At 35.7% G+C, this 20159-nt stretch overlaps 2 protein-coding genes across 3 annotated transcripts; both read right to left on the bottom strand.

Annotated features, from left to right (window-relative positions):
- Positions 1–1107: 1107 nt before the first annotated feature.
- Positions 1108–6618, bottom strand: LOC135606258 (ribulose-phosphate 3-epimerase, chloroplastic-like). Its single transcript, XM_065097231.1, has 10 exons — positions 6360–6618; positions 5648–5762; positions 4822–4962; positions 4567–4680; positions 3592–3670; positions 2909–3018; positions 2766–2822; positions 2132–2201; positions 1862–1971; positions 1108–1317 (listed from the first exon to the last, which is right to left on the bottom strand). The coding sequence occupies exons 1-9, from the start codon at positions 6470–6472 to the stop codon at positions 1922–1924; spliced, it is 849 nt and encodes a 282-aa protein (XP_064953303.1). The 5' UTR covers positions 6473–6618; the 3' UTR covers positions 1108–1317; positions 1862–1921.
- Positions 6619–7067: 449 nt separating this feature from the next.
- On the bottom strand, positions 7068–19492 carry LOC103976729 (uncharacterized). 2 transcript variants are annotated; one of them, XM_009392037.3, is made up of 20 exons: positions 19238–19492; positions 19069–19138; positions 18328–18370; positions 17532–17609; positions 17316–17400; positions 17149–17231; positions 16920–16977; positions 16241–16351; positions 15887–15944; positions 15636–15732; positions 15451–15483; positions 13684–13820; positions 12338–12408; positions 12206–12259; positions 11011–11153; positions 10695–10841; positions 9931–10164; positions 9354–9413; positions 7657–7887; positions 7068–7436 (listed from the first exon to the last, which is right to left on the bottom strand). In XM_009392037.3, the coding sequence occupies exons 1-20, from the start codon at positions 19347–19349 to the stop codon at positions 7290–7292; spliced, it is 2052 nt and encodes a 683-aa protein (XP_009390312.3). In that variant the 5' UTR covers positions 19350–19492; the 3' UTR covers positions 7068–7289. The 2 variants fall into 2 exon arrangements, with proteins under 2 accessions (XP_009390312.3, XP_009390311.3); XM_009392036.3 differs by lacking the exon at positions 12206–12259 and having other exon boundaries at positions 19238–19487.
- Positions 19493–20159: the final 667 nt, after the last annotated feature.

The following is a 20159-nucleotide window of genomic DNA, read 5'->3' on the forward strand; positions in this document are numbered from 1 at the left end:
ACTTTCTTATTTGACTATTGCATCATTCTCGTCGATCATAATCATAATAGTCACTCGCGGCCCCTAGTTGTATCGTTGTCCGTCATCGTCGAAAATGTAATTAAGATGTTAAAATTATTTTTTTTTTCATTATTTTGTTAGGGTATACGAAGTAAAATATTTCACTTTCATAATTATACAAATTTTAATATAAATTTTATAAGTATAAAGATTAAAATACTAAAGACGTCTAACTATATGATAATTTCTAATTATCCGAAAGAAGACTACTCCTGGTTGAGCTTATCCTTGGTCTAAGGAACACCATTTCTTGGTTTAAATCAGTCGAATTTGGTTCTCGTAACTTAACGATGGTGACCGGAATCCAGTGAATCGAGTGGAGTACCTGCACTCTCGGTGTCCTTACCTCAAAACCCTTGCATGGCAAAGTGGCTCAAAAATAAATAAATTCTGGTCGAATCTGTTAAATTGCCTTTTCGTACAGTCACCGGAAGTGACGCTAATCTAACGGGGGTACGCAAAACTCGTGGTGGACTTACCGCACAACCCTCAGGCGACAAAGTGCCTTCAAAAGATTTTTCTTTCGGTTGTTAAACTGCGTGTTCGTACCATCATCGGCGGTGACCCTAACCAAGCCAACAAGCGGAGTACGTAGCCCCACGGTGAAGTTACTGCGCAGTACATAGACTACAAAGTGGCTCGAAAAAAAAAATTTCTTTGTCAAATCAGCCAAATTCCAGTTTCGTACTGTCACCGGTGGTGACCCTAACCCTGGCTGAAAGCGCGTTTCGTAGACTTGCCGTATTCTTACCGCACGGCACTCGGACAACAAAGTGGCTTCTAAAATTTCTTTTATTTTGTCAGGACATCAGCTTGATTCGTCCGAAGAGAACGAAGAACGAATCTGAGAACAACAATTCAATTCAATTCCATTCCATTCCATCCTATTTGGCTTTTTCCAAACCAAAAAAAATGAAAAGAAAAGAAAAAACGTATGTTTGATCCAACAACGTCGTGATCACATCATCGCTTCAAGCAAAAGAACAAATCAAGTTTTCTTGGTAATTGAAGTAAACAAACTGAGAACTGAAACAGCAACATCACAACTCAAGGGAATAAACAGGAGAGTATAGATAATGTAATAGAATTATAATCCACATCCTTATTCTCACTGCAACTTATAATAAACAACTCTCAGCAATTTCAAGTTACATCATAATTTGTAAAAGGAATACTTATATCAGCACAAAATAGCTTCGAGCGTCATTGAACAGTCGATCGGATGCCGTCGTAGACTTCTTTATTTTCTTTTTGTTGCTGTAAAAGAAAAGCAAATTGTACGAATCAACAAACAGCTTTAATCTTGAGAAAGAATTCACAATTTCTTGCTTGAGAAACATGCAAAGTCATATTTTATCAAAGAAAAAAGAAGAGAATTTTTACTGTGGAATAACTTAAATTCTGAAGGAATGCCAATAATGTATCTTTCTTAAACATTAAAAAAAAAAGTAGAAACAAAGTAACACGCTATACAAATAACTCGTGTCATACATTTTTTGTGGAATATGCCAATGCAAAAGGATTTTTAGTTTTCATTGATAAAAACAAATCAGAAGGAAACTTTTTTTCTCTCCAAAAGATTTACATAATGGTGTAGAGGGAAGGAGTAGCTACTTATACCATTTTGTTAGAATAAGCTTAGCACCCTTTAACCAAATAAACATACCGTCTCACAAAATAAGCTTGTTTGCTGAGCTATTATGGGACAAGTCTCTATTCCCTACTTGGTTTCCAGTGCATTAAAATGACTACAAAATTAGATGCTCGCATCTTAACGTCAATACTGCAGTAATAAACTTACAGTGGAGTGAACCCCGATAAATAAAGCCATCCAAGTAATCCTTACTGGGGAGAATGTCCTTTATGCTGCAACTGCCAAAGGCCTTTTGCTAGTCTTTATGCCTCTTATTGCTGCAAAACCAAAAGTCACTGTTCAAATAACCCTGAGGGCACATAATTATTTAAACTTCAAAGAACTATAGTTTTTCGTTGTTCCTTCATGTTTTACGTAAACCAGTTTAATTAGGAGTATAAAGATTTAAGTTACTGAATGAAAAAGTAAGGTCCATGCCTTCTGCATAATCTTTGGCACCAAAGACTGCAGAACCTGCAACTATAGCATTAGCGCCAGCTTCAATAACCTGCGATGCACAAAGAACAAATAAGTTACCTGATTTACCTTGAAAACTCAAAAATGCTTGCTAAGACAAGGTTAGTTGGTGGTGTCAGTAAACATGATGCAGCAGAAAATAACAGCACCAATGACCATTCATAAAATTTCCTGGCTGTTGTACGACAAACTCCTAAATGATCAAGCTTACGTGCCATCCTTTGAACAAACTTCTCATATCTACTCCCTCATGGCAAAGGCATACACGATGGACAAAACAATCATCAGGGCAGAAAACCTATAAACTGCATTCCACTGCATATTGTGCCACCACCCAAGTAGCCTGGTGATTGAGCCACTCGGGAAGCTTTCCTATGCTTGGGGTTTTGAATCCTCTGTTATGCATGATGCAGTCGTTTGAACCTAGTGCATCTGAATATCTTACACATTCCTCTGCCTATCATGTGGATAGGGTGATTCATTCAACTGCCTATCATTACCACCCTGGACTGAGATAATGTTAAATATATCAATTGAGAAAAGACCATACATGTGGAAGTTGAAACAATTAATTGATATGACTCAAGAAAGGCACCTTATATGCATTTGAAGGACCAACACCACCATCCACTTCAATCCATGGATTCACACCCTGCATCCCAGGAAGAAATTATGAATTGCATAGCCTCTTTGTACTCAAAAAAATTGAAAAAAAAAAAAAATGTTGTTCGTATGTACCTTTTCAGCGCATAACCTCCTCAAATCTGAAATTTTCTTCACCTGACTTTCAATAAAACTCTGGCCACCAAACCCAGGATTGACTGACATAATTAAGACAAGATCCACCACTGCCCATGCAAAAAAGTGAAAAATCTGCTCAGTAATTATAAAGCTGATACATGATGTGTCATCTTAAAAGCAATGATTTCACATTAACGCTAGATAAAAAGAGAAATAAAAAATATGAAAGACCCATATGGAGAATCACAAACTTTGTGGGCCAGCTCCTAGAATCTTACATAAATATTGTACCATGTTTCTAGGCTCATCTGCTATTAGCTCATTATTACGTCCTGGATCATTATAGCTGAAGTTCTCATTCCAAATATGAGTGGCCATGGTGAAGCATGTAAACTCTTCTAAGAACATCAATGATTTCCTTATACCATATTTCTTGACTTCAGAAGTACAGAGAGGTAAGACCATAGCAGAATGATATTAACAATTAGGCTGAAAAGGACGCCAATTATTTATTCTGCAATTTGAATTCAGTGCTACATTCCCAAATTAAATCAAAGAGAAGCTGCAATCCCTTCACAGTTTTAAAGAACATTTGCTCCCGAACTTTGCCCCACAAGTTTTGCATTACCTGATCAGATTTCTTTATCAAATATGAACAATGATTGGAATAGAAATCTTACCATCTAGCACATACTCTATGGCACTTAATGGGGTTGCAGGGTTTAAAACAACTCCAGCTTTTGCTCCCAGACTCTTTACCTGAAATCAAGGGAAGTACATGATTGTCTCTTGTAAAACTAACACCCATTTTCAAAGACTTAAGATACAATACATATTTATAACCAGGAGAGATGTGTAATGACATCTGGGAACAAACTTCAAAGTCCAAACTTCAGAGTATCAACTTTTACAGAAGAATAAAACATAAATTTCTTCAAAAGTTGCAAGTAAAAGTTCTGTTATTTTCCATTTATGGACTATCCTATTTGTTTGAAAATGCATTTTCCAAATTTAGTCACCAAGAAGTGAAACAAAAGTTTCCAATCAAAGCAATGTCTTTTTCATGGAAAGATCTTTGAGAAAATTTGCTGCAAAATTTGAGGTTCGGAAATTATCATCATCTCATGATATGAGCAAGATGTTTGTTAATATAATCAATTCTATGAGATGATGACTCAATACACAAGGCATGGAAAGCTTAACTAATTTCACCAAACTATGTATGTAATGGCAATTCAAACTGCAGGAAATTTGACCTGTAATAATTTCACCAAACTAAGTCAATTCATATCACAACTGCATTAAGTGTATTTTGCCTAAAACATGCATAGCATCAAGATAGCAAAACAAATGGATTATTGAAAGAAAGCTCAACTAATTGTTTTATCTATTTAGGAATAGATAACATCAAAAGCATAATTATATAGATGCCGGAACAAACCTCAAAATATGAGGGACAAAATCAGTCATATTATTAACCAACATAAACAGTCTCATGAAATAACCCTTAAATTCACTAAATGGCAAAGTTTGAGAGTACATAAATTCTCATCTGCAATCAGATGAAGAAGTTTGCACATTTTAAGTATTATAGACACATGCCACACAAAATAATATCATTTTAATTGAGACATAAACTTGATTGTAAAAGTTACCTGATCAATTGTCCGATGCAAGTGAATGGTAGACGACTGTTCGCAATGAACACTGACAATGTCTGCACCTGCCTTGATAAAATCTGGAACCCGCTGCTCAGGTTCTACGATCATCTAGAATTTGGATTCCCGAAAAGAAAATCGTCAATATGACTTGACGCCAATAAATTTGCAATTATTGAAGGCATCAGAATTATATAAACTAAAAAACATGAGTACAAGCTTGTAACTTAAAGAACCAGCTAGGAATCATACCAAATGCACATCCAATGGAAGATCAGTTACGGGGCGCAAGGCATCAACAACTAAAGGTCCTATTGTGATATTTGGCACAAAGCGTCCATCCATTACATCAACATGAATCCAGTCACACCCTGCCACGTCGACAGCTTTAACCTGTACATGTGACATTAATGATTAATTTCATCAATTACAAGCTCTAAATCACCTGTTTTCTTCAAATTTCACTTGACACTTTCAGAGAAAACATAAACATGACAGACCTATCTTCATCCTCCTCTTATATAAACTGTCAAGTAATGGATCCCAAATACAAATATTTCTCAAGAGTACCCTAACATATGTCATCTCTAAATAATGTCAAGAAGAAACAAAATACAATGTACAATGATCATAAATCTCCTATATCAATTTTGCATAACATGAGCTCCGACAGTGAAAAGGTCACACTAAGATGAATAATAAGGTGTATAGAATATGTCAAAGAAAAGTTTCTTTTACACGGCATAGGTTAACTATAATGTTTCTAAGGAACATAAGAGCCAAGATTGAGCTAAACCCTTCAAGCAGAGGTATCTGAACCTGATAAAAGCTAAATCATTCAACAAACACAATAGATGGAACACTTTGAATGACAATGAAAAGATTTCGTTAATCTAATTCAATAACGAAAATGAATATCATTACATCTTAAGGCAGATTATTTCCTTAATGAGAGTCTGCAAACAAAATCTTTAAGAGCAGCAATTGCTGAACACATACAACGCATCAAAAGTATGAACCAAAGAAAAGACTCGAGTATTAACCATTTCATATTCTCATATCTGAGTTGGAAGCGAACCTGCTCGCCTAACTTGGAAAAGTTAGCAGAGAGAATGGATGGTGAAACAATTATGTCACTCTTAGAGTATTTATCGACGCGAGCTGATGCCTTCACCACACTTGGGAAATTCCTTCTGAAAGTTTGCATAATACAACATTAAAAGAGTAGCATCAAGGTAGCTGGCTACCAGAGAGTATCAAACGTCATCATGGAACACTATTATACGGTTCCAGGAGTATATACTGTAGTGGAAGCAAGACATAAACACATTACAGAAGTAGTGAGATGGAACTCGGACATCTAACATCTGACAACCATTGGAAAAGCAGAAGTATGTCATATTAAAGGGCAGGTAAACAATGGCCAATTAGAATTTTGTCCGGAATGGGAATCAACAATTGGAACCTCTCAGAGAGGGGGATTCACAAGAATCGGACAAATAGCCACGTCGATTTCAAAGACCGTTTTCGAAACACGAATTGCCAGAAAACAAAAAGAGTGTATTCAAGCCAAGATCCATTTTTGAGAATTCCCAGCATCCATGGCAGGAAATAAACTATCTATGGTCAAAATAAATCGAGAGAGAGAGGTGGTGGGTTGAAACGTGACGGAGATGCACAAACTGCGTAGTCAAAGTGATTGTACCCAATTCCAGATCTGTCTATCGGGGTTTCGAAGAGAGAGAGAGAGAGAGAGAGAGAGAGAGAGAGAGAGAGAGAGAGAGAATAACCTGACGGCGATATTGGTGCGAGACAGGAGGAGGGAGGATTTCCGAAGTCGACCGCTGTGGGGGACGGCAATCGCCAGCGACGACGAAGAGGCGGCGGTCGCTGAGGCGATCATGTCTTCTTCTGCCCTTCACCTAATCGGTAAGGCTACCAACCAAACAGAGGCTGCGGACGAAGCTATAAATGTGTATATACATTTGTGAGACGGGAGAGGGAGATGGAGATGGGAGTCGAAAAGGGTCGTAAAAATCTCAGCCTCAGCCTCGCGTCGTGTGCTATCCGCTTTGCTTGGGGTTGGAATTAAATGAACCACAAAGCCAGCCAAAAGGCGGGGGAGGGGGGCGGGTAAGAAACCTCCCTCCCACTTTCGACAAATCTCTCAGTGAAAGATGAAAGATGAAAGATGCACAAAGATCCAAAGCTCTACGAAATATGAAAACCTGCCTTTTTAGGCTCCGCCAAAGCGACGATTGACCGACTATCCAAACCTCACTCACTATTGGCTAGGAGAAATCCTTTTTAATAATAAACTCGTTGAGCTTCTTCTTTTTCTCAGCAACTCAACCTTATATATCGACCCTCAAATCAGCCACTTTGGTTCCTAACTCGATCGAGACCTCCAACTCCATTCTTTCATTGGGGAAGGGAGAATCGAGCTTAGATGGCTCGCCAGGAAAGTGTACATGTAACACCCAACCGATCAACTCACATGTTAAATCCGACATATTTTCCGTTCATTGCAATCACATGCAAATCCTCGTATCGACAATTCAAAAACCTCATCAATCAATTGGTTGAGAAATAACCTTTAATCTTCTCTTCTCTCTTTTTCTTCTTTCCAGTCTGACGATAAAGATATTCAAAAGTGATGTGCCATTGCACGATAATTTCAAATACCCGCGTGCTCCTCCACTCCAATATAAATTACAAGGCTACTCCGAGTCGGAACCTGATGATAGCAGCTGATGGGCATCCTTGGGTTCTTCATCGGTGATGGAGGAAGGCTCACCATGACTTGAGCTTCTTGCCCTCCCCTTTCTATTGCTGCGCCTTCTTGCACTATCGGTTGTATCATCACCCTGCATATCAATATACAAGTGTTCTTAAAGACCACATTGGCAAAAACACTAGATCCAACAAAAAAACATTAATAACAAAAAGGATCCATTTGGTCAGGAGGACTGCAAGAACAATTCATAAAGTTAAAAAAAAAAACAATGCCTACTTCCACAGCACGAGCAATAAATAAAATAAATGCATGGAAAAGGTTTGAATTGATAATACTTTTTGGTGACTTACTGGTGTAGCAGACTGAATTGTCCGATTCTTTTGCAGCCAAATAGTTGCAAAAGATAAGCATGCACCTAAGAGAAAGCTTGGGCCTATCCTCGGATCTGTCACCAAATCACTGATATAGAAATAAAGTTTTTTTAATTTGCGTTTTATACTCTCCCTAGAAGGTAGAATGCCTTGTGATTTCGACCAGATTGTAACTGAATCCTCAGCGACAAGCTCTGGACTTGAAAATGTCTGCATTAGTCACGAAAAAGAGTCATAAATATTGTAGCCGATAAACTTTGTTCATATCTGAGGTATCTAATTCTCAATTGGAAAAGACTTTGTTAGTTAAAACCAGAAATTGTAATATATGAACCTATAATTAAATGCAAGCAAAAGCATATCCAGATAGCATAAAATTAGACTTCAGCAAACACAGCTCAATTTACAGTAAGGATCTAAAAGCCATTCATTCTGCAATGTCTTTAACCATCAGTGTTGTCCAATATAATCATCAATGTAAGTATCATGCTACACTTTTTAGGCTAAAATAGTTGCTATCCAGAAAAGGGATCAATGTAGGACACAAGTGTAACATCCACACTAATTTAATAGGCCTCAACAACACAAAAAATCCATATAGCAGACCCCAAATAAATGAGACTTTGCAATTTTGTTACTGTTGTTGTCGTAAAAGACATAAGAACTACACAATAACCTGAACCATAATAAAGGGTAAATACAACATGGTAACCAAACTCCATACTGGAAATTCAGACAGTATTTAAAATGCCATGGTATGAAAATACTTACTATGATTAAAATTTGGCGTATATAATAATAATGGAAGTAACAACCAGTTACAAACAAGCATACATAAGCTATACATCAAAGAAGTTAATTTTGAGAGCAACATGGCCCACAAAGTCACCACGTAGACTTAAAATTTAATGATGAAAAGTAAAGCAAGATGAAAGACATCATCATAATCTGTTGAGAACTATCAGATGCTCAGTAAGGATCACCTTCATAAGAAGTTTTCATTGACAAAAAGGAAGGCTACTGAAACTCAGGAAATATCCATAATATATCCCCAAAAAATTTTAAATATTACTTAAAAAAAGAAAATATAAGTGTTCAACATGAATCCTGGATCACCCAAGTATCTCTACCCTATATTTGCAACCAAAGATAAAACATGTATCTTTGAAGTTTGTGTCATATAGAATAAAAGACTTCATCATTGACTGTGTTATGGGCAACAAGTGGCTAACAGCACGGATGACAGGGTCCTGTATGAAGAACATATAAAGTTTGTCATAAGCATATTATTGGAAAGGTTAATATGTTAATCTGATATTTGGTGGTGAGCATCTCTAGTGATAGTTCTTGATGATTTATTACAGTTGCAAAATATCAAACATCCTTGATCCATTAAGTGGATCATACGAACTCACTATAGAAGAACCATCAAAGAAAGAAAAAAACAAGAGGACGTTATACATCTATAACCAGTGCACAGTTATGTGGACTAAAAGATACAGAATGCCACAATAAACAAGTTTGCCAAACATTAAAGGTACACTAATTCACCATCAATGCCCTTCAATTAAAGAAGGAACACAATGCTTTCAAGAGAAGGTTTGCATAAGAAGCTTGTATACCTCAGTCATGTATAAACTACTAAAAACTAATTACAAGGGAAAAGAAACACTTACAAAATATGGGTATTCTCTAGTGTCACCACGCTCTATAATATGTGATATCCATTGAATTATCTGCATATTAGTCCATAACAGAATGACTAGTTAATCATAGTGTAGTATTGGTTACGGCATAGCAGTGACTACATGTTAAACGAAGACCAAATATCAACTTATATTAGTAACAATATGACCACGTCAAGCAATATGAGCTGATACTTGAACGTTAAACTTAGCATGACAGTATAAGTATCATTAACCCAAAAGAAGAGTTTAAATTATACTACAAACAGAAGACCCCTCCCAAACCCTACAATGGCAGGAGTGTCCTCAACTGAGCCACCCTTTGTTTGTAAGTACAATTAGCCTCATGAACTGGGCTGCCCTTTATTTGTAAGTACAATCAGAAAGACCTTGGAATGCAACAAATTTGATTACTTCATTTAAGTTTCCACTTCACAAAGTAAACAATAAACATGATCTTAGGATTGTCATCAATGCAGATAATTTTACACCAAATGAGTTCACAAAGAGAGTGCATTAGAGTAAGAAATGCAGATTTCTAACAGAAACTCAATGCTAAAGCACGTACCTCTTTGACATCATCAGAACCAGTATATCTAGCAATAAGCTGGGAGGCAGCATTAGCATCTTTTCCCATATACTGGTCCCGTAAATGTTTCCACTTATCGGCCTCCACATTGTCCTCTGATGAGTTTCTTAAATAACGTACAATGAATATTTGAGGCACATCAATATCATTTTCATACCTTCGGGGGCCACAACTTTTATAGAATTCTGAATCGAGGAAAAACTGACAATATTTCTGCGTGGAAGTCACAAACATTAGCTGAAACTATAAAATTACATTTAAAAACTGAAGAATGATTTAGTTGAAACATATTGTTTTACCCTATTACACAAAATAATGCAGAAAATATAAAAAAACCAAAAATGATCCTAGATGTTCTGAAATTTTGTCCAACAACAAGGTTAGGTAAAAGTGAACAAGTTTGACCTTACTGAAATTACAGAACAAGACAATATCTTATGAGGGAGGGAGAAGCTCTTGTTTGTTATCTGATACCGTCCATATCATCACAATTGACAACTGGCCCATGGAAGATCAGTCTGGTCCACCACATTATCCATCTAAACCCAAAAGTTTCTTAGAATTTTATTTAAGCTTGTAATCCGCAATCATCATTGCCTTCAAGAATCATATACAAAATCATAAAGATGGCCATGTTTGTGGATATATCTTCAAAAATTACTTCCATATAGATACTTATATGTGTACATATGAACTAAAACAGACCAAAAAAGAAGATATGAAATATATGCAAAATAACTCACCAGCTGAACATCTCCGTCAAGCCATGTAAATGTTAAACGATTCTCTTTCACGGCAGTGGCAGCTACCATAGGAACTGAAGCGTTGACCTTTCTGGCATAATCTGAATCATCACCAGTCATTAGCATATCTCGGACCCTGTACATGGTCTATAATAGTTTCAGTTACATGTGATGGAACAAGATAGAAAATTCATAAGCAAGTGCACCTAATTAAGTAAAAAATATTAAATTAAATGATAATCCAAAAACAAATTGACAGCCACATTCGGCTGCAACTAATTAACCAAAAAAAAATATCCAAGAAAACTAAACTGACCTCACGCATCTGAGCCATTGTGCGGCCTGCACGTCCAACAAGAACGAGGCAATACCAGGTTAAAGTGTCATTCCCAGCACGAGAAAAACCTCTTGCATCACAACCTAGCTCCATAGATGTTACACTCCTTAGTTGAGGAAGTTCTGGATGCCAAAAGAATCTTCATCATCTCACATTTTTCTCATTGAAATTATACCAGATACCAACTATGTACTATTTGCTCATTAAGATGTTAAATACACTAAACATATAAGGATTGAATATATACATTATATAGTTGACCACATAATTCCCAAAGAATAGTATTCAAAGAGAATGTACTCGAATCTGTGCCACTAATGTAGTGACATCCAAAAGCATCAATAAGAAAAACAGATAACACAAATATACAAGACAGTAAAGGTAATTTAATATATGTTTACAAGTAGACTACGCAATCTTCAACTTTGACCATCTCTTGAAGTTTCTCTTTTACTATCTCTTCTATTGTATACAATTATGTTATTGTAGTATATAGTATAAACTTTAAACTAATTCCTCTAGTAATATACTGAAGAAGCATCTTTTACTCGAGTCTCCATACTTAGTCCTTCTAAGGTTTTAGTTCATCAATTTCAACTCTTGGATACTACATCTACCAGTTCTGAGCAGAAGGCACTATGGTGGTGGATTGATCTTAAGTGGAGAACCTATGTTACCGTGAGATGCATCCTATTTGATAAACGACTTGAAAATCTCACCAAGTGCCATAATGGCTGTTCACAAATACCAAAAATCTTTATAATGATATATGATCACCTAAATCATTAGGAAAATTTACTTATTTAATTCTCATTCTACAAGTCACTAGGATTTAAATAACAGCATAAAACTCAGCCCTTATAAACAATTTTCAGGCATTTTCAATATTTAATGTTCAGTGGAGGTGAACTGGCCTAGTTTGACCAAAAACAGATAAGACAGGTTTTTGATCCTATACACCTGAAACATAAATCTTTGAAGGGGAAAAGAATTGACAACTTCAACTCCTTTCATAAAACAGCATAAAAAAAGTAGAGTTTAATCAAGGTACAAGCAATAATGCTTCTTCTCCATTTCTTTTCCTTGTGGTTTAAGTAAGATAAATTAACTTATAAATAGTTCTGGATGGAAATTTGTAAACCAGTCGCAAAATGTCAGTAATTTTTAAATATACCATTTTGCTTATAATCTTCCATTATCTTCTGAAACTGTGAACTTTCCAGAGCTCCTACAACAGAAGGAGATCCACAATGACGAGCAAGTTATCAATCTTGATTATAGATGGGGAACAAATGTCCAAGCATACCATGGTAGACGAATGGTTTTGAATATGTATCCTTCAGAAATACAAAAGCAGGTGCTGATTCCACACCAAACCTAATGATAAAGTTGAAAAAGAGTTTGTTACACTTGTTTGCACAGCAGAACAATAGAAACAAGGATAGGACATTGTTTTCACAGATATACAGGAATGAGAATTGTCATATCAATTGGCAAATGTCAGTGTAAATCATAGCGCACGATGCAAAGAAGGTATAGGAACAACATCCTTGGGTAAAACATCTAAAATCAATCTATCTAAAAGTAACATAATGCATGATACAAAAATAATGCCATGGAAATGTAAATAACTCTACATTTTAAGTGGTGAATATTATTGATACGCAGGCCATCACATGGAGTTCAAGAGATAACTGTAAATTTGATCCACAGTTAAATCATGCATAGCTCATTCTGATTGACAGAATTTTCCTGGTGATGTTCAAGATTAATAAGCCTCAAGCCTTTCAAACCTAAATAGAACATCAAAACTAAAATATACCAGAACACAATTGCATGCTATAATGATGAAGAGACAGGCCTTGGACTTTCTATGGTAAAACATAATAAAGCAAATGACCACATGATGAAAATTCTGAGATCAAGTTTATCTTGAGCCAAATAAAAAGATTGTCTATTGATTAAGTTGCATCAAAGATAAGTCAATCTTATGGTTATTGTCATAATTATCTGTCATGCGTTCTTATTTTTAAGAATTTTCATACTTAATTTTCCTACTATGTTAGGTAGTTAGGCAAGTGCTAAGTCTCTTTTAGTCAACAAATAGTTGACTTGTCTTTGTTAACAACCAACCATAACTGCCAAAGATTGACAAACAATGGGTAAATCATTGAACATGTCTCTACTTATTCCATAACATCACAAAGTAGCCTCTGGAAGGTACATGGCCAAAAGGTAGATATCCAAGCTCAACACCGTGATCCTAAACATTCTTCAAAAAGACTAACCAAGATTTGGATTCAAAAACCAACACAAATGTCGTAGTTTATCAAGCCCCGATAACCAAAATTGTCGATTAACTTTGGATGTAGAAGACAAAACAAAGGTCAAAACAGATACACATCAAACGGGGATAAACCTTTAATGTTAGATGATGAAAAAAAAAAAAAGAACTTGCCCAAAAGTATATCTCTTCTATTCTTTTAAATAAATATAATTAAAAAAACACCTTCTTGCGGAGACATTGATTACCTGAACAAAGACCTCTTAAGTGAATTTAATTGAGAGTGGCACACTTTAGCACACACTCCAGTTGCATATCGATTGTTCATGATGAAATTCAAGGAAATTAATTGGCATGAAAAAACATACATGTTCCACCAAAGGGAGAACTCCGGTTCTTTCCACAAAACAAATGCAAAAGATGCTTCCGCCTGATAATCTTTGGCAGCCTTGCGTATGAATGGAGCGGCACGTTCCCCAGTTTTTGAGAAGCAAATGACTTTGACCTGTGAGCCATAGATAGTTAAATACATGAGCGACATGGTGTAATTTGTTTTTTGACAAGATATTGTCAACTTGTTGCTTTAAAATATGTTCTTCATACTCTCATGCCAGGAAGTGAATAACCTCAAGAGCTAATATGACTTGCCTTCCATTTCATCACACATGTACTTGGGAGAGCTTAAGTCTTTTTGTTAACCATTAAGTCTTGTCTCTTTACAGAAACTATCATGACAATTAGCAACACGTTGCTTTTTAACACAACATAAATGCCCACATGTAAATTACTCACACTAGGATTACAATATAACTAAAAGAATACATAATGCCATAGATCCAACATAATTAACATAAATCTAAGTATAGGCTCAAAGATGTATTCAGAGAAAGATTGAACAAGTGAACAACTACATGGAATTAAAGTAACACATGACTCTACAGCCAACTGCAGTATCTCAAACAAACCCTCACAAAGGCTAACATTATAAAGTTTGAGATGGTGCCCACTGCACTTTCTCAAAAAAAAAAAAAAAAACTCAACTGTCTAAGTCGACAAATTGAACTTAGGTGCTGATCTTGCACTGTTCCTCTCTCAGATCAGTATAGCATGTCAGAATGGTATACAGTATACAAAGATATATTATTGAAGAAAAAATGATAAATTAGTTGAACTGTTGGTATTATGTTGATATCGTACAATATTTTCCACACAAGTGATTGGAACAATGTGGAATAAAGACAAAGAGGCCCAAGCTACACAATTAAGAATGATCACATTAGATCAACTGCTGAGTCATACCATATGTTCAGATTATGCTTGCTGAAACATGGTGGTAGATAAGTGAAGAAATTAACATAATCCCTTTTCCATTTCTGAATAGGATGCATTGCAAGATATTAGGGTAAAGACAGCGGCTTAATTTTCAGTATAGAACATTGTTTTGCTCACAATAAATTTTACGGAAATTCAGCTCGGACATATATGATATTTGCACTATTGCAAATGTCATTCGTATAAATGAGCATCAGGCAACATTATTTCCTCCTCCATGAGCTTTCTAAGTCAAAATCACAAAACTAAACCAGATTGTCATTCCAAAACTCTAAACCCAGGTGTCATTAATCTCAGTCTACAGCTTGCTGAAATTAAATAGTCGAAGGGGTACAATTTTGTGCGTATATGACAAAATAGACAACCAGCAACGAAGTTATCATGTCAAACCATGCCAATGTGCACAAATAATGGCAGCACACAACCAGATCAGTTGAGTTAGATACCTTCTGCCACAGAATATAGGTCATCTTTTCTTTTCTAAAAATATGAAAGAAGAAAATTTACAAACTGCCCTTCCATTTCTTTTATGATCACCTAAGAAAACAAACAAAAAAATTGTATCTACAACAAGTAAACAAAAAGAAAATTTTGTTACAAACAACATTTTCAGTTGATAGAATAGAAGATTAGCCACCAGCAACAACGAAAATAAACCAGCTTAACAATTTTATTACTTTGCAACATAAGCTGCCCAATAAACTAGTCTCTGTAGTACCTAGAAAAACATTAAGGATATAACAGCTGCTATTGCATTTTAAATAAATATTCTTTGGATCTCAACTGTCCAACACAGTCAGTACCTTATGTCGACCACTTGTTACAATGAACTTCGCCTGAAATAAATGTATAACAGAATATGGTGTTTAGTTAAAATCAAAACCAAACTTAATCATGAGGAATTTCATTAAAGCATGAATCCTGTCAACATAACTCAGAAGATATCAAAAACTTGCTAAGCAGTTAGAAAATCATTAGTATGCAATACCAAAGATTCTTTTGAATGGTAAAGAATGCGAGGTAGACCAATAATGTCTGTTGCCATCCAGTCAACAATTGCATCAACTGAGAACTGCCCATCATACCTACAGAAGTAAAAAAAGTCACAAATGCCAATAACTACTTAGGAAGAAGTTTCAACAATTAAACATAATAAAGTTTTATAAAAATAAGGAATGACAGCTGTGTTGTAGTTAGCATATTGACATTGAAATCATAAAAAGATGTAACATCACTAACCTCACATAGCAATTAGCATTTGAACAATTAGGAGGAAAAGCAACAAGGGCAGGCAGACCTATACGAATCATGAATGAGAATGTGAAAGTTAGCCAATATTACTTCCATTAGAGAATGCGGTATCAACATAACATTTAACTTTCCACTAATTTATTCTTAGGCGAAAAGTAGAACATTGTCACCAGCAATTTTAATATATGGAAATAAGTCTGCATGCTATGTAATCAACAAACCTTTGCTGTTTCAGTAACTACATATTGATTTTGTGGTGGAAGTGGACAATGATGATACAACAAAATTTAAACTAGTTCCTGGTTTCTTAGAAATGCAAGTAATAAAATTACTAATCCATACCTTTCCGAAAATACGGCTGCTTGGTGAACATTGTCTCTGCAAGGTAAGATGCCAGTTGAACATCACCAAGTTCCACCATGCCAGTCTGTGCAACACCTTCCAATAAACTTCCTAGCTTGCACAAGACCAGGTAACAAGATATTAGCAAATTAAATCATGGGAGAAAATACCTTAAATGTTGATGCCACCAAAAACAAAAAGATGGAACTAGAAGGCATCAAACAGATAGCATGCATCACATAACAAGATTATAATGTGAAGCATTAGAAACTGCAGTAGTTTAGCTTACTAAATTAAACAAAATTATTTATCTGCAAATATATTTACAAGCTATTACAATGATTTCACTTACTTGATGAAAACTAGTGAAGTTCGTCAAATGCATACCATAGCTTCAAAGGTAAACAGAAAAAACTAAATGGTTAAGGTCTTGAGCAACACAGGATACAAAGCACATGGCATGGTATAAAGTTTTGGCTGTATCGATCGACACCGTGCTTGTTGCCTGATAAGCTCGCACCGAGCTTACCAGGTGTTAAGCTGACCGCTATCGAGTTGTACAAGACAATAAGCTCAACATGCAATAAAGTTTGGCATTAGAAGCTCTAAACAACTATGACACGGCTCAACATGCAATAAAATAAGTAAATAACTACATGTGTTGAAGTAAATGTTGTACCTATCATCTTCCAAGCGCCGATGAATTGCGCACAACGAGGACTCCCAAGAGAATAAACCTTATTCATGAGTATGAAAAAAAAAGTCATGCTGCTGCAGTTCTTGTACAATTTTCTCCTGGTAATAATATTTACTAGTAGCATGATTCATGCTTCTTGTGTTTAATTGTCAAATGGATTAAATTGATTTTGAACAAAAAGTATTATTAGAAAAATATTCCATGGACTTACTTGTATGAGCAATGGCTCTGATTTCCCAATTACAGAAATGACCTCCTCAGGTGTCAACTTATTAGGTGCATCACTGAACAAACCTAAAACACAAGATTGTATATAAACACCAACTCAGAAAGGCACACAATTATTACATGTATGTATTTGCTGGAAGTAAAATGTACCCAGTAAAGATGCATTAATCAGCGGAAGGTCTATCTTTGAGAAGGTCTCTCCACCATATTGATTCACAACTTTATTAATGACATGCTAAAGTCAGGGGACAAAAACAAACCATCTATATATCATAATCATTTGTAGTGAAACAATAAACCAAATAACAAGCTTGTTACTATAAAACCTAAATAAGTTTTACAGCTATAAAAATAGATGGAACTAACCAGCTGTTCATCAATGCCAAAAAGGTCATAATCTCTCTTCCCTAAGGGATTTGTCAAAAGCTCAAATGCATAACGAATCTGCGAGAACAACAAAACTTTGAACTATATATCTAATTATTGAAAGATAACTTATAAACCCTCAGCCTGGAATGGGGCTTCCTACATGAACCATTTGGTGATCCAAAGAAACAACTTCTGGTATACAAGAATATCATTCAAATGTTAGTATACAAGAACATCTCGATTTAAGCTCCACTGTATAACAAGAAACAACTTCTAGAAGCATATTAGGATAGAAACGACAGCTTATATCAGACATTTGGTGACCTTTTTGGACACACTGAAAGGCAAACACCTTAGGTATGGCAGGAAGGAGGATTTTTTTTCTATCAGAAGAAATGGCTAACATGAAAGCCAAATTTTAGCGGTATTCTGAAATCTCAGGTTACAAAAAGCTGCAGCTTTAAGCATAAGGAAAAAATCAATTTTAAGCTCTCTAGTAAAGTAAACTGGTTCTACAAACCAAGATTCAGAAAAGCAAATACTTATCCACCCACTTGAAAGCTCAATGTAGACTAAATAGAGTGGCCCTTCTACAGATTTTGGCACAGAATATATTAATGAGAACTTCTTCCATCAAATCAACCAAAATCTGGGTGAAAGTTAAAAGGAAAGAAATTCTACTGAATAGTAACAAATACAAAGCAATTTCAGTTGTCATTCTAAAAGAATCACATAGGCCATCTGGAGAACCTTCAAATGTCGAAATACTAGAAGACAATAATTTATAACACACCTTAACGAGTTCAGTCGTGACTGGAGGGTCCGATTCCGAGAACCTGAAACAGTTATCAAGTTACAGTATGCAAGCGCTAAGTGCCAAGGACAACAATTGAATTTAAAGAAAAGGTACAGAAGGAAAGGTCTCCATCAGTATAAGGAAATTTTAGGAACAAAGAGTTATCTGAAGTGCAACATTCTGTTTCTAATAATGTTGCATAAACACTTGGCAAGCAAGACTCCAGTTGACGGCCAATAAAAGGATAGCAAAATTATTCTTCTCAAGGACGTAGTGTTTCTAATAAACATAAAAGAAAAACATTTGAAAGGCAATTTTTCGGTTTGCAAACACTATATTGACATAAGTTTCTATATATTTTGGCTTGCAAACACCATATACTAAGTTAATAAGTGAGTTTGTAACCCTGCCTCGGTGGCTAAGAATTATTCGAGTAAATCAAATCCTGTATATTATCTCTACATATTACTCAGTGATCCCAAGCACAAGTGCATTTACAGGCAGCGTTGAAGCTATTAACAAACCATGTACAACAAAATTCACTTAAAGAAGACAAAAAAAAAAATAATAATAATAATAATAATAATCAAGAAGCTGTCAACAAAATTGCTGACGCTTGTCATATAAAGAAAAACGGAATCGCGGAAGAGTCGTACACCAGACAGAAGAAGGCAGAAAAATTCATGCCAATGATATAAACCAAGAAAAAGGCAGAAAAGGAAGAGGGAAGGAGAGTACAATTTGGCCGACAGCTCGTCATATGCATCGCCGACTTCCTCGATCGACGCATTCCTCTTCAAGCCGAGCACTGGCCACCGGATCACGGATCAAGGATCAGGAATAAAGAACGCTCGAGGGATCCCATAACCGCAATAGGAAAGTCCCGCCCAAGAAAAAGATCGCGTACCGTCGTAGTGAGAGGGGGGGAAGGAGCGAGGGAGGACGACGAGCTGGAAGAAGAAGCCGAGGGCGAACAAGACCAGGGGAAGCCAGTACCGCTTCGCGGCGGCGATCGCCATTGCGAAGGCAAGCGAAGGAGAACGGAGGAACCCTCGAAGAAGGTGCGGGAGAGGGAGGAAAAAAGGAAACCGGGCGGAGCAGCGAAGGGCGACTCGAGATTTGTGGGAAAAAGGAGGAATATGATCTGTTACAGTAGTTTCTTTCTTCGGGGGAGAAGTCCTCCTTTAGCCGCTTCAGGAACTTTTATATAATTAAACATATCAAAGGGACTAAAATAACAAAGTTTACGTGTGACATTATCCCAGAGACCTTCTTTTGTAAAATTTAATTTGTAATGGACTAAAAATGAAAGAACGCGTATAATATACATATGTTGGACTTGTTTCTAAATTTCAATATCTAAAGGACTAAAATATAATATATATATATATATATATGTATATATATCTTTATTAATTTTATCTAAAATAAAATTATGGCAAAGGATCGAGGGATAATGATGATGATGTCTTACTATAATTTTAATATATGAGCTATTATTTTTGGTTATATAATGAAAGTAATTGATTAGTTTGATCTAAATTTTATATGTTAACCTTGATAATTTTAGTGTTAATCTGTAGGATGCACTTTTCCCATTGCATCTTTTTTCTAATATCATCTATGGAATTATTGATCTACTTAGGTTATGGATGGAGGTGATCGGAAAACTGTTCATCCCGAGAATTTGGATTGGGTATATAGATCTATTTTAGTTTAATTTTCTTGGCAATATTTTGTTTTAATTTGATTTAACTTGTATCCGGCAATAAATTCTTAATTGTCATAGTAAATTTTGGACCCCTAATTAACTCCATCAAAAAAAAAAA

Source organism: Musa acuminata, chromosome BXJ2-2 (assembly GCF_036884655.1).
Source record: "Musa acuminata AAA Group cultivar baxijiao chromosome BXJ2-2, Cavendish_Baxijiao_AAA, whole genome shotgun sequence".
In the NCBI taxonomy this organism is placed as follows: Eukaryota; Viridiplantae; Streptophyta; class Magnoliopsida; order Zingiberales; family Musaceae; genus Musa; species Musa acuminata.

What these genes read in the sequence shown, in the direction of transcription:
- LOC103976729 (XM_009392037.3), bottom strand. Translation starts at nt 19,349, where the DNA reads ATGGCGATCGCCGCCGCGAAGCGGTACTGGCTTCCCCTGGTCTTGTTC. An exon ending in GATTAATGCATCTTTACTGG is followed by an intron (nt 17,232 to 17,315) that starts GTACATTTTACT and finishes CTTGTGTTTTAG; the next exon opens with GTTTGTTCAGTGATGCACCT. An exon ending in GGAAGATTATAAGCAAAATG is followed by an intron (nt 11,154 to 12,205) that starts GTATATTTAAAA and finishes TTTGGCATCCAG; the next exon opens with AACTTCCTCAACTAAGGAGT.
- LOC135606258 (XM_065097231.1), bottom strand. Translation starts at nt 6,472, where the DNA reads ATGATCGCCTCAGCGACCGCCGCCTCTTCGTCGTCGCTGGCGATTGCC. An exon ending in CGCACCAATATCGCCGTCAG is followed by an intron (nt 5,763 to 6,359) that starts GTTATTCTCTCT and finishes GCAAACTTTCAG; the next exon opens with AAGGAATTTCCCAAGTGTGG. An exon ending in TGCATCGGACAATTGATCAG is followed by an intron (nt 3,671 to 4,566) that starts GTAACTTTTACA and finishes CCTTGATTTCAG; the next exon opens with GTAAAGAGTCTGGGAGCAAA.